A 16058-nucleotide genomic window follows, 5' to 3' on the forward strand; every position below is an offset into this window, starting at 1 on the left:
AAAAAGCTTAGCTATTTCTCCTGGGAACACCTGGCAGAGTCCTCCACTTCCATAAGTCCTCCTAAGGAGCACCCCTCCCAGTCGGCACCCCTCCTCTGAGAAGCCCACTCCCCACCAAGCACCCCTCCCCATCAGTGCTGAAGGAACATTGTGGATACATACCATGAAGTGGTATGGAGTTCAGACCACGTGGGTTCAAGTGCCAGTGCCACCAGCTGCCAGCTGTCACGCCTTGGTTGAGTGGCTTTACCTCTGTGCACCTCAGTTCCCTCATCTGTAAATTGGGAATAGTTGCAGCATAAAGTTAAGAGGAGTCAATAGTAACAACAAAAACATTTATTGAGTGCCTACACTGGTCAGTCACTGTGCTAAAGGTACAGGAAACAGTGAGCAAGGTGGAGGTAGACAAAATGAAATAATGCTTGAGCACAAATCTTGCAAAATTTTAAGTGCTCGACTTACATTACATGCCACGTACTACAAATGGAATATTACATCACACTCAGAAATGTGTATGCGTGCTAGACATTTATACAAAATATTTACACACATATGTATATTACATCTTTTGTTTATTACTTGTACCTTCATTTCCTCATTTACTCCCACAAAACAGCCCTGGAGGACAGGCAGGGCAGAGATTTTATACCATTTTTACTGATGAAAAGACAGAGGCGCTGGGATGTTAAAAGGTTGATAAACTGGTGACTGACAACTGGAGATGGCTGGGCATTTTAAAAAGAGAACCGGTGGAGGGCAATGTTCCACCTCAAATCCCTCAGTGGAGAGTCAGCCCCAGCTCTGTGGCCTTGGGGTGGGAGGACCGGTGCGGCGGAGGCCTCCAGGCCCAGGGCGCCCCAGCCACGCGGGCAGGCGGGCTGGCGGGTGGACACGCCCCGGGGGCGCACGCTCGCTGGCGCGGAGCTTGGAGCGGGCAGAGACGCGCAGGACGCTGGGCGCGACGCTGGGCGGCGCTGCTGGGCCGCCCCGCGCCAGACCTGTTGCGCCCGGGGCGCAAGTCGGGCAGATTTAGGGTAAAGGGACGCTCAGATCTGTCCGGGAGCCCCTGCCGCCCCGGCCGCTGCACCTCCTTCGGGGGCCCCCTAGGCCCCACCTTAACCTGAGTCTCCCATTTTTCTGATCCCGCGTTCCTCACCTCGACAGTTCTAGGCGCGTCGGGTGGGGCGGGAATAAAGTTTTGCCAACCTGGTCTGGGAGAGGGCAGGATGAGGAGGACCCTCACAGCTCTAGACTCGATGGCGGGCTGGACCGTGCCGTTTCGGCTTCACGGCCGCCCCGGGGTCCCTGCTGTCGGTAGATGCCAGCCCCGGTGCTGGCCGGATGGGCTGACCCGCGCACCGCCCCCTCCCACCCCCTTCCCCATCCCGGTCCCCTCCCCCGCCTCTAGCGCGCACCGGCCCCGGCGTCTCCGGCCCCGCCCGCGCCGGGGTCGCTGCAGTCCCCGCGGCTGCCCCGGGCTCCCTCCCTTGGCGCCCCGGCCTGAATCCAGCCTGGGGAGCGCCTCAGGGGGAGCGCGGGACGGCGAGGGAGGCCGAGCTGGGGCCCTGGGCGCCCAACCTCTCCCACCCTGGGAGGCGGACCCGACTCGGGGAGCCGGAACGCAGGAGAAGGCGAGGACGGGGCGGCCGGCGGAGGGGCGGGCGCCGCTCATCAGCCACGCCAGTCACGTCTGGGGCCACCCGGCTGCCTTTTTCTTCCTTTCCCCCTTTGCTTTCTCCCCCTTCTCCGGTTGGCGAGGGCAAAGTGGCCGTGGCGGCGCCATGCCCGGGCCGGAGTGAGTGCGCGCGGGCGAAAATGGCGTACATCCAGGTAGGGCTGAGTCTGGGGGCCAGGTCCGCGGTGTGGGTGGGGGGGTGCCGCGCCCCCTCCGCCTGTGAGCGCGTGGAAGGGAGGGCACATGGCTAGGCTGCCACAAACTTGCCTCGAGAAAAAGGGTACCCGAGCGCAGGCAACCTGTGCAGCGGCAGGGGTGCGCCCCTGAAGAGGAGGCTGAGGACCCCCACACCCCGGGAAGAAGGGCCCGAAGTGGACTCTGCACGCGCGCCCTGGCCTCCTGGGGAGGGAATGGGGGATGGGGCGGACTTTCCTTCCCCCTTCCCCCCTTCTCTCTTGCACCCCACCCCAGGGGAGGAGCCGCGGGGAGGGCGGCCCGGGGCGCGCCGGCAGCCCGGCCCGCCAGCTGCCGTTGCCGTGGTGACGGCTCGGGCTAATTGGCCGGCAGAGCGAGCCTGAGGCAGCTGTTCCGGCCAGGAGGGACAAGGACGTCGTCCCTCCCGGGCACTGGGTGCTGAGGGCTGGGGGACGGGGGACATATCAGAGGCGTGTTGGTGGTGTTTGGTAGGGGGGCAGCCGATAACTTTAGGCCGTTGCATTGGGGTCTGGGAGTTGTGGACCCCCATCCTGGGGACACCTCCTCAAGAATTATTAGGCTGAAATAATTTCCAAACCCGTTATTTGGGAAGAGGGTGGCTGCTTGACTAAAAGACCTTTCTCCCCAGTACAAGGGAGGAAGTGGCGGCAGGTCAGCGCCAAGGTCACGCAGTCAGACCCGTTGAGCTGCTTGCTTCTGAGGCTGGCCCCTCTGAGCCTGGCAGAGGAATCTACAGGCTCCCACATTCAGGGTGCATCTGGGCTCACTTCTCCCCTTGGCTGCAGCTGGGGGGCTGCCGGTCCCCTCCTTCCTCTTTGGCTCACACATTCCCTCATCTTGTCATCAGACTTTTCCACCGGCCAGGAACTCCGCTCTGCCACCTGGTGTAGCCTCCCCATCCCTCTCCTGGCTTAGGTTCTCTCCATTGACTTCCTTTTCACGGAGTCCTGAGGTCATCTTTTCAAGCCTGGTGAAGGTCACATTTGCTGTTCACCTACTATGTGGCTGTTGTTGAGGGGGCTGTTCAACAGTCACTCAACAAACACTTGGGTGACCACCTGATATGTGTGGGCTCTGGTGACAGAGCTGGGAAGGCAGCACCATCCCTGCCCCTCGGAACACACAACCCAGTGAGATATGAACATTAGAACAGGCTTCTACAGTTCTCATGGCTACCTTCAGCACAGAGAAATGAAGTAACTTGTCCACAGCCACACACATGCTTAGGGGGTGACGGTGAGGCCTAATAGGGGTGATGGTGGGAATTGGCGGGAATTTGTTAAGCCTCTAGTATGAGGATGGCCCGGTGATGTTGACTTTTCTTCTAGAATAAAGTGTTAAACTTTTCTGCAAAGGGCCAGATAGTAAGTTTTTTTTTCCTTCAAGGGCTGCATGGCCTGTATCACAACTGATCACCTCTGGACTATGGCACTAAACAGCCATAGACAATAATAAATGAATGGATGTGGCTATGTTTAAATAAAACTTTATTTGTGGACAGTGAAATTGAATTTCATACACTTTGCATGAGTCAAACAGTATTCATCGCCTTTAGAATTTTTTCTCCAGCCATTTAAAGATGTACAAACCATTCTTGGCTGGAGGGCCACAGGAAAACAGTCTGCGGGCCGGATTTGGTCTGTGAGCCATAGCTTACACCCCCTGATCTGGAACATCTGGATTTTCCTTCCTCTTTTTTATTTTTTTTTGTGGCTTGAATCAGTTCTCCATTAGATCAAACACATGAACCCAATGTGGAAAGAGACTCAGCATGCTTGGGAGCCTCAGAGCATCTTCCCTTTCCTCTTTCTTCATCTTCCTTGGTTTCTTCCTGATGTTCGTCTTGCACCTGGGCCTTGGGAAAGCTGCACAGTCGTTCCTCAGCAGGGGCCGTGAGGTGGCCTTGTCTCTGCTCGTCATAGTTTTAGAAATGGTTCTCTTCTGGTCTCTACGTACTCAGGAAACGTGCCCCTATGAGCGTGGATTGTTGTGAAAAAGCATCACTTTATCCTTGCACTTTACCGCAAGCATTTTAAAGCACTTTCTCACATAAGCCCCACGAGGGCACAGCTTTTTGCTGCTTTGTTCACCGCTGTATTGACCAGGATAGTCTCTGATGCCTAGCAGCCTCCAGTTGGACTGGACACCCTGCCTGGTACTCATAAGCCGCAGAAAGGGTACAGATACTTTGCAGCTGGGTAGCACACAAGTATTTTCATAGTCAGTGCCCTAGCTTAGCCCTTCCACTAAAGAAAAGACGTGACTGAGGCTCAGAGTGGCCCCCTGACTCGCCCGAGTGATGTGATTGGCCAGTGGTGAGGCCAGAACTAGCACTTCTCCACTCAGTTTGCGTGGGCCCCCAACTCCCTGCCCCCCAGCACCTCTAGGTCTTGCTCTGTGAGTGATTTGAGTTTTGTTTTCAGAAGAGTATGTGATTAGTGCCCAAGACTTTGTTTCCCAAACTGCAATAAATCACTTCAAAGATTTTGAGTTTTTCATGAGCTACGTTCCACCTGTGCTGTTATTTACTTACTTTTTTTAATACACGGATTTGCGTTTTTTTAAACTTCAAAAAATAATATGAAAAAGAAACTTTATGTCACTACCATAATAGAAATCCAGGATCACTTGATATAAACCAGAGGCAAATGGAAAAATAAACACGATGAGAAGAATGCCACATTCTTGGATTCTAGCCGGATACGCTGTCTCCAAAGCTCTGAGCTGGGGTCTGCTCTCTGTTTAAAAAGGAAGGGAAGCGAGGGTGGGTGGGATTTGCAGCTGTTAGAAAGATGTTACGTACAATAGTAGCAAGTTAAGATTTTCTCCTCCTTGCAAGAGAATTGAACAATTAACTTTATCCCTCTTGGGTCAAAGTTCTGCGTTTGATGGGAGACTCCCCTTAACCTACCTGGTTCCAAAAGGTGACCCTTTTGTAAAGCCATTTAGACTCCTCCCTGGAAGAGGAGAAGGGAGCCTATGCCTTGGGAACCTGTGAGAAGATGGCGTGGGGGCGGAGCTGATTAAAGGAAGGAGCACCCGGCCCCCAGGACCAGATTATGGCTTTCTTTTCGCTCCCTCTATTTGTGGGTGGTCATATGAGGCTCCCCACCAACACCATTGGAGCAGAATTGGAAGGTAGGGACTCTGGGAGGGCGGGGGAGCCAAGTCACATCCACACTTCGCCTGCCTGCGTGTTAGCTAACCGTGTCCTCTTGGGTTGGCTTCATGGCTATTTCTGTATAGGAGGGTTTGCTCCTCTCCCGAAGTGTGGCTGCGTTGGATAGCATGACTATCTATCCGCCCGCTCTGATTCATAACAGCATACGGTGCAAATCAAATCGAAATGCTAAAGTTTCCCATTTATTCGGTGTTGGTTAGCCAGGAGGCTACCAGCAGCCCTGAAGGTAGCAACACCTTGTTAGGAAGTCAGCGCCCTTCCCAGGATGGTAAGTGGAAAGAAGCAGGGCTTTTTTTTTTTTTTTTTTTTTTTTTTTTTGCTTTTTGTTTTCCTTCTTTTTCTTTTTCAAGTTGCTGGAATATTGCTAAACTGGTCTCTCTCTCTCTCTCTCTCTCTCTCTCTCTCTCTCTCTCTCTCTCTCATTCTCTCTCTGTGTCACCCCCTCGCCCCCAACACCCCATGGCTTCATCATGGATCTCTAAAAGGGCAGTTGGAACCTTTAAATGAGGTGAGTTAATTCTATGGTTTTGTTTGGTCTGGCTTCTAATCAAGAAATGCTTGCTCTTCATTTTGGAGCCTTATGTGGGGGTGCGGGGGGATGGACTGTTAAACAGCACCCGGATGTTGCTAACGGCGCAGTTCCGATGCCTTTCTCTGGAAGGGAGATCCCGGGGAAAGGGCACTGGTCGATGAGATAGGTTTCCTTCTCCGCCTCCTCCTTTTTCCATTTGATTATGTCCATTTACTTTCATGTCATGAGATTATTTTAAAAATATATTTTTGCTTTGCTTTCAAGAAGACAGAGTAATATTCATTGTGTTTCGAGAACATATTGCATGGCCCTCGTGGTGTTGAATAAACAACCCACCTGTCAAGAAAGACGTTCACATAAACTACAAAAGAAAATACCTGCAAATGTTTTGCTCGCCGTTAGTGGCTCCGGCGAGTTGGTGTTTGCCATCTTTGTGCCTGCAGTTGGTAAATAGAAACGGAAAACATTTTGTTCTAAGTGATCAGCAGCAGAGACAGACCTCCTGAATGTCGTTCTTTCTCACCAGCGATCGGCTGCCTGTAATTTTGGGTGTTTTTCCTCTTCCTCCCCTCCACCCCTCCCACCTCCCCTCTGCCCCTCTCCGCTGCCCGCCTCCCCCAATGGCCTCAGGGTTTTCTTTCTAGAATCTCCGATCTGCTGCTCTGCAGATGGACTTGCCGGCACTGCTGTCAGAAGTGCTATGAGTCCAGCTGTTGCCAGTCGAGCGAGGATGAAGTCGAAATTCTGGGACCTTTCCCTGCCCAGACTCCTCCCTGGCTGTAAGTAGGACTGCTCCGAACTTCCTGGAAAGCAGTCTCAAGACCTTTCATTTCTCGTGGTTTCTGAGAGGGCGTCTGGGCCCCGGGAAGGAGGATTTGGGGTACGAAAGAGGAAAGGGCTGAGTTTCCACTGACCGCTCAGCTGCTGCTGGGGTGCTCTGGGCCTCTCTTTGCTCGGCAGGCTGGGGAGACCAGCTGGCAGCGGGGCTTCAGTTCAGTGGGTTTCACACTGGGCCTTCTGAGATATGAACTGTGTATAATGCTAAGCACATGAGCACTTTTAATCATGTTGAGTGTGGTTCCACGCGAAGAAGGAGATCTGTGAGCATCTATATTCTTCAAGGGATGTCCAAATCCTAAAGGTTTCCCGCCAAGTCAGTGTCAGAAATTGTCCTAGCACCTGGCCCGGTGCCTGGCACGTGGTAGATGCTCAGTTAAGTGTTTGTGGCATGGATGGGTGGATGGAATGAACAAACAAGTGCCTCTTTGCTGGTTCAAACAAGAACTTCAGAAACAGGGAGGCAGAAAAGCCCCTCCAGGCTCCGTCATGTCCTCCAACGCTGTTTATGTTCTCTCTGGCATCTTTCGTTTTATTTCCAATTCGTTCTCCTCCCGCGCCTGCATACAGCATCTCCATCTGCCAGTCGCTCGGATATTTTGGGAACGTGGTTTTGAAGCTTCTCAGCCATGTGTCTGGTCCACCTCTCTGTGGCTGGGAGAGGGACGTGGCCAGAGAGTCTGGGTCGAATGTGGAGGGCCAAGGGCTGTGAACCGTCAACTGCAGCTTCTCATGATACAGAGGAGGAGGCCCAGAGAGGTGGAAAGACAGTGTGATGGCCCACAGCCGGATCCTCAGTGGGGTTTCAGTGCTGTCTCAGCTAAACTCCTGGGCCAAGATCCCAAAAGCCTCTGGTGCCTCATCTTTCTCTCCAAGTTGGGGGGGGGGTGGTCATGCCTCCATCCTCTTTTCTTAAAAGCACATGTCAAATATTTCCATAGCAAAATGGCTCTGTGTCAGGCTCTGTGAGTTCAAGTCTATTTCTCCTCCTTTTTTCTAGTTCTGTGACCTCGGGAAGTTGCTTGATCTTTTTGTGCCGTGATTTTCCTCTGCAAAATGGGGCTGATAAAAAGAATTGATCTCATGGGGTTGTTGTGGTGATTGTGTGAATTAGTGTATGGAAAAGCACCTAAGAATGCGGATGCCTTGTTGGCAATCATAAACAGGAGTGATTCTTTTTACCCTATTTTGGTCTGGGTTTCCCCATCCATAAAGTGGGAAGGGTAATAGAACTTCCTTGATAGGATTGCTTAGCACAGTAGTAAGTATTCATCTCTGTCATTATTAGGTATTGATAGAGATCCATTAAACTGATGGAAAGTCAGTTTAAGGAACTTTCCGTTATCCATAGGTCGTAGCCTGAACCCTGCAGGTGGGCGTAGAGTTGAAATGTTTGGTGAAACCAACTCGTTAATCAAGGGATCATTCCCATTTTCCAGTGACGGAGGCTGGCTCAGCCCATCTGGTGTCTTTAAAACCATGCTCAGAATAATTCCAGCTCTGTGATGGCAGGGCTATTATCTGTTTTGTTCATTCCAAAAAGTAGTTGTTGACCAGCTGACCAACCTCCAGGCAGACACTGAGTCCTGAAAGTACCAATCATCTAGTTGAAAGATTAATCTCAGTTTCTTTGGTAGTTATTTCTTGAGCACACCCTGGGTGCCAGGCACTGTGGGGTGCACAAGGCTAGATAGAGTCCTGTTACCATGCTCAGAGGATTTAATATCTAGTAGAGGAGATGAAGCGGGTACATAATTTCAGTTGTGCATTGAAACCCTGCACACGTATGGCAGTCCTGCATAGAGTTTTGTTATGGAAAAATCCTGGGAGAATGGCTTCAGGCATAGCTGGATCCAGGGGCTCAAATGATGTCATTGGCGTGCATGCATGTGCCCTCTCTCTCTTTTTCTTTCTGATTCTTCCGTATTAGCCTCATTCTTAAGCTTGCTTTTTTCTTTGTCTCATTTTTAACAGCAGCAAAACTATCAGGAAAGGCTCTCATTGCCCTGGCTTGGGTCATGTGCCAGTCACTTGATCCAATCACTTTTGCTTGGGGGAAAAGGTGCTAGGTCTTGCCTGCGTTGCTTGACTATCCTGGAACCAGGGGAAGGATTATTCCACTTGAAACATAAGCTAGTCGAACAGAGGTTGGCAAACTTCTCCTGTAAAGGCCCAGATAGGAAATATTTTAGCCTCACAAGTTTAGTCTCTGTTGCAATTGCTCACTTCTGTCATTGTTGTGGGAAGACAGCCATAGACCACTCAGTGATGAATGGGTGTGGCTGTGTTCCAGTAACACTTCCACAAAATCAGGCAATGGATTTGGCCCTGTAGTTTGCTGACCTGGGTAGCAGACACACCACAAATGGACACTATATCTAGGAAGAGTTGAGGGCTTCATAGAAAATGAGCCTGCGAGCTTAGGTCGTGGAGGCTCTCCGATGGCAGATTAAGGAATTTGAATTTTCTTCCAAACCAGGAGAGACCCATGGTAGACACTGAAAATCGCAGCCTGGTATCTGTTTGTTCCAGGTGTTGAGTGTTACAGATGCCTGGCTTCTGACTTGAAGGACGGTTGTGCTTTGTCTAGGCTGCTGACCCTTTGTGCAAGCAAGGGATTCTTTCTGGGTTGGGAACCACCGGAAAGACACTTGTTTTGGTTTTGCCACAAGCAGAGAAGTAGGCTGGGACCTTCCCAGCAGAGCAAACACACCGCACAGCTTCAGGAGGCACCCTTCACCTGGTGGTCATTATGAGTGGGACCACCTAGAGTTGTGCAGTGTACGGTCTGAACTACTGTACATGAACTTCATGCTTCCCAGGTCTTCCTTGAATCCTGGGCAGCACTCAGTGCATTTCTGGCAGTCAGCATGATGCAGTGTTAAGAGGAATCTGTAAAGGGGAGGCAGGTTAAATCCTTCAAAAAGAGAATTTACAGCTTGTGCTTTCCCCAGATTTATTTACCAAGTGGGCAGTTGCATGTTGTCAAACAGGCAGGGAGTAGAAATGTCAAGCGTACCGGCTTTGCCGTACCAGACCTACTGTGACATTTGAGCCAGCAACCACAGAACGTGCCTCTCTGTGGGGTGGCACGTGGCAGATGAGCTGGCCCTCTGTCTGTGTGATTTTGGGGGACAAGCCATTAATTATCACCTATGCTTCTGTCCTTTGGGTCCCCCAGCTTTCCTTGGCTGGGCTGGACTGTGAGGGTCAGGAAAACCATACAATCCGCTGGCTCCTTTTGGGCAGTGCCAGAAAGACCCTTATTGAAGAGTGGTTATTTTTTTGTCTAACAGCATGTGTTGAGGACCTACTATGTGCAAGGCTCTTACAGGCCTCCCAGGGGCTGCCCAGCTCGGTCACGTGATCTGGAGTCTGGGCATGTGATCTGGAGTCTGGTAGTGCTGGACTCCACTGGGGTCCTCCCATTTAACAGTGGTGCCAGTGAATTCGCCGTCCCTCCCTCCACCCAACTGGGGCTTCCATTTCCCTGTCTGTAAAGGAGGTGGGGTGGTTAATAACACCTAACTCCTGGATGGCCTCAAGGATGAAATGAGAGTTTATACGAGCATTGAGCACAGCGCCTGACACTCAGTAGGTGCTCAGCACCTACTGGTACCTGGTACCTTTGATCATAATAAGTACAGATCCCACCACTAAGAACTGTACGCTGTTACAGGAGGGGTGACAAGACGCACTCAGATCACTGTGACACAAGATAAGAACCACAAGAAAGGCGTATTCATTTATTCATTCATTCACTGAAAAAACACACTGGAATACCCCAGATGTGCCAGGTGGCGCACTGGGGCAGGGTGGGCAGTGGTGAATAAGGCAGATGCTGCCCCGCCCGCAGGGAGCGATGGCTTAGTGTCAGACACAGGGGATAAGCATGCGAGCCACCGCTGAAGGAGAGGTGTGTGCTGACGTGGGAAGAGGGCGCAAGGATGGGGCTGACGGGGACGGGAGGCGGGGACGGGACAGGGTGGGGCCTCTCTGAGGAGGTGCTGTTGAAGCTGAGACCTGAATGACCAGGCAGAACGAGGCAGGTGATGGGGACAGGAAGAGCTTTCCAGGCAGAAGGAACAGAGGGCATGGAGGCTTGGTGGTTGCAGAAGGGGCAAGGTGGCTCAGCACACATTGGTGCCGTGTCTGAGAGGACTCAACCAGGGCTTCAGGAGGCGATGGCAGTTAAGCTGATCCCTGAAGACTGATGGGGCTTCTCAGGTGGAGGCAGCTGCGGCGGTGCGATGTGACAGCCGGGAAATGGGCTGTGCAGGTGGAGGTACCCCAGCGGCCAATGCCTTGGTCCTGCCTGCCTTGGAAGATGCTGCTGCTTCCACTTAAGGAAGAGAGAGAATGATTGATGTACTAGGATCCCTTTTCTGTACTCCTCACTGTCCACCCCTCAGCGTTTCATCTGCTCCATCCTCCTCCTCCAGACCAGGAGCCAGAGGCAAGCAGGGCCTGGGCATCTCCCTTTGTAACATGCCCGGCCTTGTCCTGGCTGTGACCCTGGCTTTGGAAGAACATCAGATCAGTCTCATTTTATGCACAGCATCATGCACCTGAAGGCCTCACAGAACGTGCAGGTTGCATTTTTCCAGACTCCTAGTTTCTCCGCAGGTTTTAAATGTCAAGTTGTGGGCTGCAGCCTTGGAAGGTATTGGTCTATGGCCGTGACGGCTTAGGGGTTTGTTATCAGCAGAAACAATCTCATGGCCACTTTGCCAGCCCTCCCCCCACCCCACCGCCTCCTTACTAGCTGTTGTGAGTACTGGGGGATTTTAAAGCCACCTCTGCTGTAATAACATCAGCTAAAATGTGTTGCACACCTGCCTACAGCGTACCAAGCACTGTTCTAAGCATTTTGTACGTGTTCACAGCAACCGTGTAAGTCAGGGACTGTTACTAGTCCCATTTTACAGATGGGGAGATGGAGGCACAGAAAGAAGGAGGGAGGGACTTGCTTTGAACCAACTCTTAATTACTGCCTTGTATCCCCCCGCCCCGGAACTGCTCTTCATTTTTTTTCTGCATTTCTCATCCCTGTGGGGAGCACACTGAGTCCTGGCTGCTGCTTCTGTTCTTCACATCGAACTATTGTTCTTAAATCCTTGATTCTCAGGGCCTTCTTGTAGCCTTAGCTCTGCCACTCAAAAGAACCCTTGAATGACATTGTCACAGGATATTTTTTAAACATGTTAAATTACAGACACAGTGACTGTTGAAATAGGCGGACACTTCTCACCAAAAGCCACTTGCAGAAAATTCTGCTGCATGTAAACGGCCACATGGTTCCTTCCAGACTGAAGAGAACAAGTCTTGTCTTGATTTAGCCATAGTGGCGCCCCCCTGTGGCAATATCCTGAATAAGTTTACACCTCCCTCCCCTACCAGCCTCAGCTTTGAAATTATGCAAATTCTTTTGACACATTGTTCTAAATTGGGGAATATTCGTATCATTTCACATTTTGTGCAAAGAGCATTATTGAGAGTTTAGGGCTATTGAGAGTTTATTTCAAATTTGTATTATTCCGAGTAGCCTAAGCTGGGTCTGAGAGCTGTTTGGTCACAGGTCTATCCCCTGCGGGACGGAGATGCCTGCCCCTGGGGAATTCTTTGACAATCACTGAGACCTCTTCTTTCTTATAGGTTGGCCAGCCGGAGCAGTGACAAGGACGGGGACTCCGTTCACACAGCCAGTGAAGTCCCGCTGACCCCACGGACCAACTCCCCAGATCGGAGATGCTCGTCCTCAGACACATCTAAGTCCACTTACAGCCTGACCCGGAGGATTTCAAGTAAGCCTCTCTGCCGGGACATCTGGGTCTGCTCAGCCACCGTTCAGGGTTTGCAAAGTGCATTCCCACCAGCTAGGGCCCTGGGACAGAGGAAGAGAGCTGGCGTTCCCAGACACTCAGCAGCGTCCCCAGGGAAAGATGTGAAGGGCAGGGGAGGGGGCGTAGTGGGGTGACAGCCCTGGAGACAAGATGACGGAGAGATAATGGCAGTGTGACGGAGGAGGGCGTTGCACCAGATTTCTGCCGAGCTCGGTCAGAAGCGATCATTTTGATTGATTTGTGTTTGTACTGATCATAGGTTTTATTGAATTGGCTCAGTTGACAACATTGTCAGCATATATCATTTCAGACCCTGAAAGGCAAGTGTTAGTTACCATTCTGCACAGCAGGGCCTGCAAATGCAAATGACTTCAGGGGCCAGGTGGGTTGTGTCAGTGACCGAGTGCAGAGGGTTGGAGAGAAGGAAATATCCCCCTAACCCAGCGACAAATGGCAGCTGACTCTCGGCCTTGCACTAGGGCAGGGTGGGGACTGGGGCCGGTCGAGGGGTTGCTGTCTCATTGAAAGGGGACAGTGGCTACTCAGCTCCGGTCACGTGGGGTTGTATCTCCTGCTCTTTCTAAAGAGAAACTGGCAGTCTGGGCTTTTAAAATGAGACTTCCTTACTTTTAAACAAACAAAATCTATGTATGGGTTGAATTTGACTCTCAAGCCACTCGGTTTGTCCACTCTGCAGTATGGCCTGCATGTTTGACCTGATGGTACAGTTTGGGTGGGGAGGAAAAAGGACGATAAAGCCCAAAGGTTCCTGACCTTTTTTCACTCCCCCAGAATATCTCCCCTGTCTCATTCAGCTGCTGTCTGAAATTCACATAAAAGAGGGATAAAACCTAAATTCAGGTGGAAATGATCGATGTCTGATCTTTCCTGGGAGTTGATGGGGAAGAAGAAGTAGAGAAAAGCTCAAGGGCTTGAAATAGTGAAATGGAGGGAATGTTGGGCTTCTCTGGCCTCAGTCTTTCTATCTGTAGAATGGGAGTGCCGGTCTGCCCGGCACTGCCCAGTGTGGTGGCCACCACCACACGTGGCCGAGTTGAGATGCATTGCATGTGTCACATACCCACTGGATTTTGAAGCCAGTATGAAAAAAAGAGAATTTAGAGTGTTTCACTAAAATGTTTTTGTATTGACTACACGTTGAAATGATAAGATTTGGGATAGATAGGATTAAATAAAATCCTGTGTTAACTTAACCTGTTTCTTTGTACTTTTAAACGATTGTGAGAGGTTTAGAAGATTTTCAGTCACCTGTGTGTCTTGTATCTCTGGCTTGAGTTTATTTTCTCTCGAGCAGCACTGGTCTAGGTGACTCCTGAGTCTTGCACCTTGCTCTGCAGAGAGATGACTCGACGTAGCACAGTTATCAGAATGCGACCAAGCACCAGGCAGAGGCTCTTGAATTTAGCTGATAAGACAGACATTTGGGCAATTAACAAGGATGCTGAGAACAAATACCACATAATCTTCCTAACATGAGGAGTCTCGTGGTTAAACCCGTAAGTGCAGAGAGTAGAATGTGGTGCCGGGGGGCGCTGGAGCCAGGGAGGTGTCGGTTTCAGCTACGCTAGGTGGGTGCATTCTAGAGACCTGTCCGGCATAGCGCATAAAATCAACAGGACTTTACTGAGGACTTCAAAATTTGCGAAGAGAGTAGAGCTTATGTTCTCACCACACACACGCTAGTGAAATAAAGAAAGCGGATGGGAACTTCTGAAGGTGATGGGTATGTTCATGGCACGGATTGTGGTGATGGTTTCGCGGGTGCATACTGATCTCCAAACTCATCAAACTGTGTTTATTGAATACGTACAGCTTTCGGTATGTCAATCATGCCTCAGTTGGGTTTAAAAAAAGTGGTTTTAAAAAGAAAAAAGAATGCCATGAGCTCATTGCTCATAGAGAGGGATGAGCAAAGATTGGAATGATGAAGTTGGGAGCAGTGAACGCTGCTGGCTGGCGGGGAGGGGAGAGGCACCTTGTAAGTGACAAGTTGTGACTGATCCTTGAAGAAGTGCAATAGTTACCGTTCAGTGACTGCTTGCTGGGTGCTGAGTCCTCTCCACGCGTTGTTCAGTGAATCTTCACCACAGTCTTATTCCAGATGGGAAGCTGAGTGTAAAATGTGCCTGGAGTCACATGGCTCGCTAGGATGTAGCCGGGTTGGAATTTGATCCAGGCCCTCTGGCCCCAGAATCCACCCTGTGAAAGTGGGGGCACTTCAGGGTAGTGTTTAGAGCCAGACTTTGGGGCCAGACAGGCAGGGCTAGACTCTTGGCTCTTCCTCTTACGAGTTGTGTGACCTTTGGTGAGTTACTTAAAGTTTCTGTTTCCCGTTTGTAAAGTGGAGGTAAAAGCCACCAGCTAATACCTTGTGAAGATCAGGTGACTAGATGCAGTGTGTTTGGAACAATGCCTGCCGTGATGACGGTGATGGAGATGGCTGTGCCGCCATGCTGCCTCTTCTAGAATAAACAAGAGGATTTCAAGGAGTGGAGAGCACATGGCACAGAGCGCTATGAAGCGCAGCGAACCGTGTGAGAACCTGGGAAATGTCCCTGATCTCACCGGGTGGCCCAGGTCCCGTCCTGTACGTGGCGGTGTTAATTGTTATTTTTGATGGCTGTTTAGGTCTGGAGTCCAGACGACCCAGCTCCCCACTCATCGATATTAAACCCATCGAGTTTGGCGTTCTCAGCGCCAAGAAGGAGCCCATCCAGCCCTCGGTGCTCAGACGGACCTATACCCCAGATGACTATTTCAGAAAGTTCGAGCCCCACCTGTACTCCCTCGACTCCAACAGCGACGACGTGGATTTACTGACTGACGCGGAGATCCTGTCCAAGTACCAGCTGGGCATGCTGCACTTCAGCACCCAGTACGACCTGCTGCACAACCACCTGACGGTCCGCGTGATCGAGGCCAGGGACCTGCCGCCCCCCATCTCCCACGACGGCACGCGACAGGACATGGCGCACTCGAACCCCTACGTCAAGATCTGCCTCCTGCCAGACCAGAAGAACTCCAAGCAGACAGGGGTCAAACGTAAGACCCAGAAGCCGGTGTTCGAGGAGCGCTACACCTTCGAGATCCCCTTCCTGGAGGCGCAGAGGAGGACCCTGCTCCTGACCGTGCTGGACTTTGATAAGTTCTCACGCCACTGTGTCATTGGGAAGGTGTCCGTGCCTCTGTGCGAGGTCGACCTGGTGAAGGGTGGACACTGGTGGAAGGCGCTGATCCCCAGTACTCAGGTAAGGGGTGGGTTGGCTGTGTCTCTTTCTGGGAGCTTTTTTTAAAAACATAATAATTACTTTTATCTCATTTAACTCTTTTCTTTGCATTTTAAAACCTTTACTTTGAAATTGTTTTTGACTTATAGGAGGTTGCAAGAACAGAGTCCTGTGTGTTCTTCATCCATCTTCTCCAATGATAAATCTTACATAATTTTATAAATCTTATGTAATCATTAGCAGTGCCAGGAACCTGACGTTGGTAACTAAACTACAGACCTTAGGCAATTTTCGTTGGTTTTTACACGCGCTGCCCTGTGTGTGTGTCGGTGGGTGTGGGTGTGTGTGTAATTCCGTGAAATTTATTGCATGTATAGATTCATGTAACCATCGCTGCCCTGGGAGCTTTATTGTCATCGATGCTGGGTTATTTACTAAGGAGAATGATTGTTCAGGGTGTAAAGCTATCAGTCATTTTGACTTTCACAAATTGACTTGGGAAAAATAAAATGAGAGCTGAAGAACA

General features: G+C 50.9%; 1 protein-coding gene and 1 long non-coding RNA gene across 2 annotated transcripts in view; one reads left to right on the plus strand and one right to left on the minus strand.

Moving 5' to 3' along the window:
* LOC116657608 overlaps nt 1-275 on the minus strand; it is a 29430-nt gene extending 29155 nt beyond the window's left edge. Inside the window, exon 1 of the long non-coding RNA XR_004312789.1 lies at nt 163-275. This is a non-coding gene — a long non-coding RNA (uncharacterized LOC116657608). The remainder of the gene's footprint in view (nt 1-162) is intronic.
* Nucleotides 276-1415: 1140 nt separating this feature from the next.
* SYT17 (synaptotagmin 17) overlaps nt 1416-16058 on the plus strand; it is a 71704-nt gene continuing 57061 nt past the window's right edge. Inside the window, exons 1-5 of the mRNA XM_032460964.1 lie at nt 1416-1830; nt 5563-5580; nt 6235-6383; nt 12097-12245; nt 14934-15553. Coding sequence (XP_032316855.1) covers nt 1816-1830; nt 5563-5580; nt 6235-6383; nt 12097-12245; nt 14934-15553 — 951 coding nt within the window. The 5' untranslated portion in view covers nt 1416-1815. The remainder of the gene's footprint in view (nt 1831-5562; nt 5581-6234; nt 6384-12096; nt 12246-14933; nt 15554-16058) is intronic.

This window comes from Camelus ferus, chromosome 18 (genome assembly GCF_009834535.1).
Source record: "Camelus ferus isolate YT-003-E chromosome 18, BCGSAC_Cfer_1.0, whole genome shotgun sequence".
Taxonomy (NCBI): Eukaryota; Metazoa; Chordata; class Mammalia; order Artiodactyla; family Camelidae; genus Camelus; species Camelus ferus.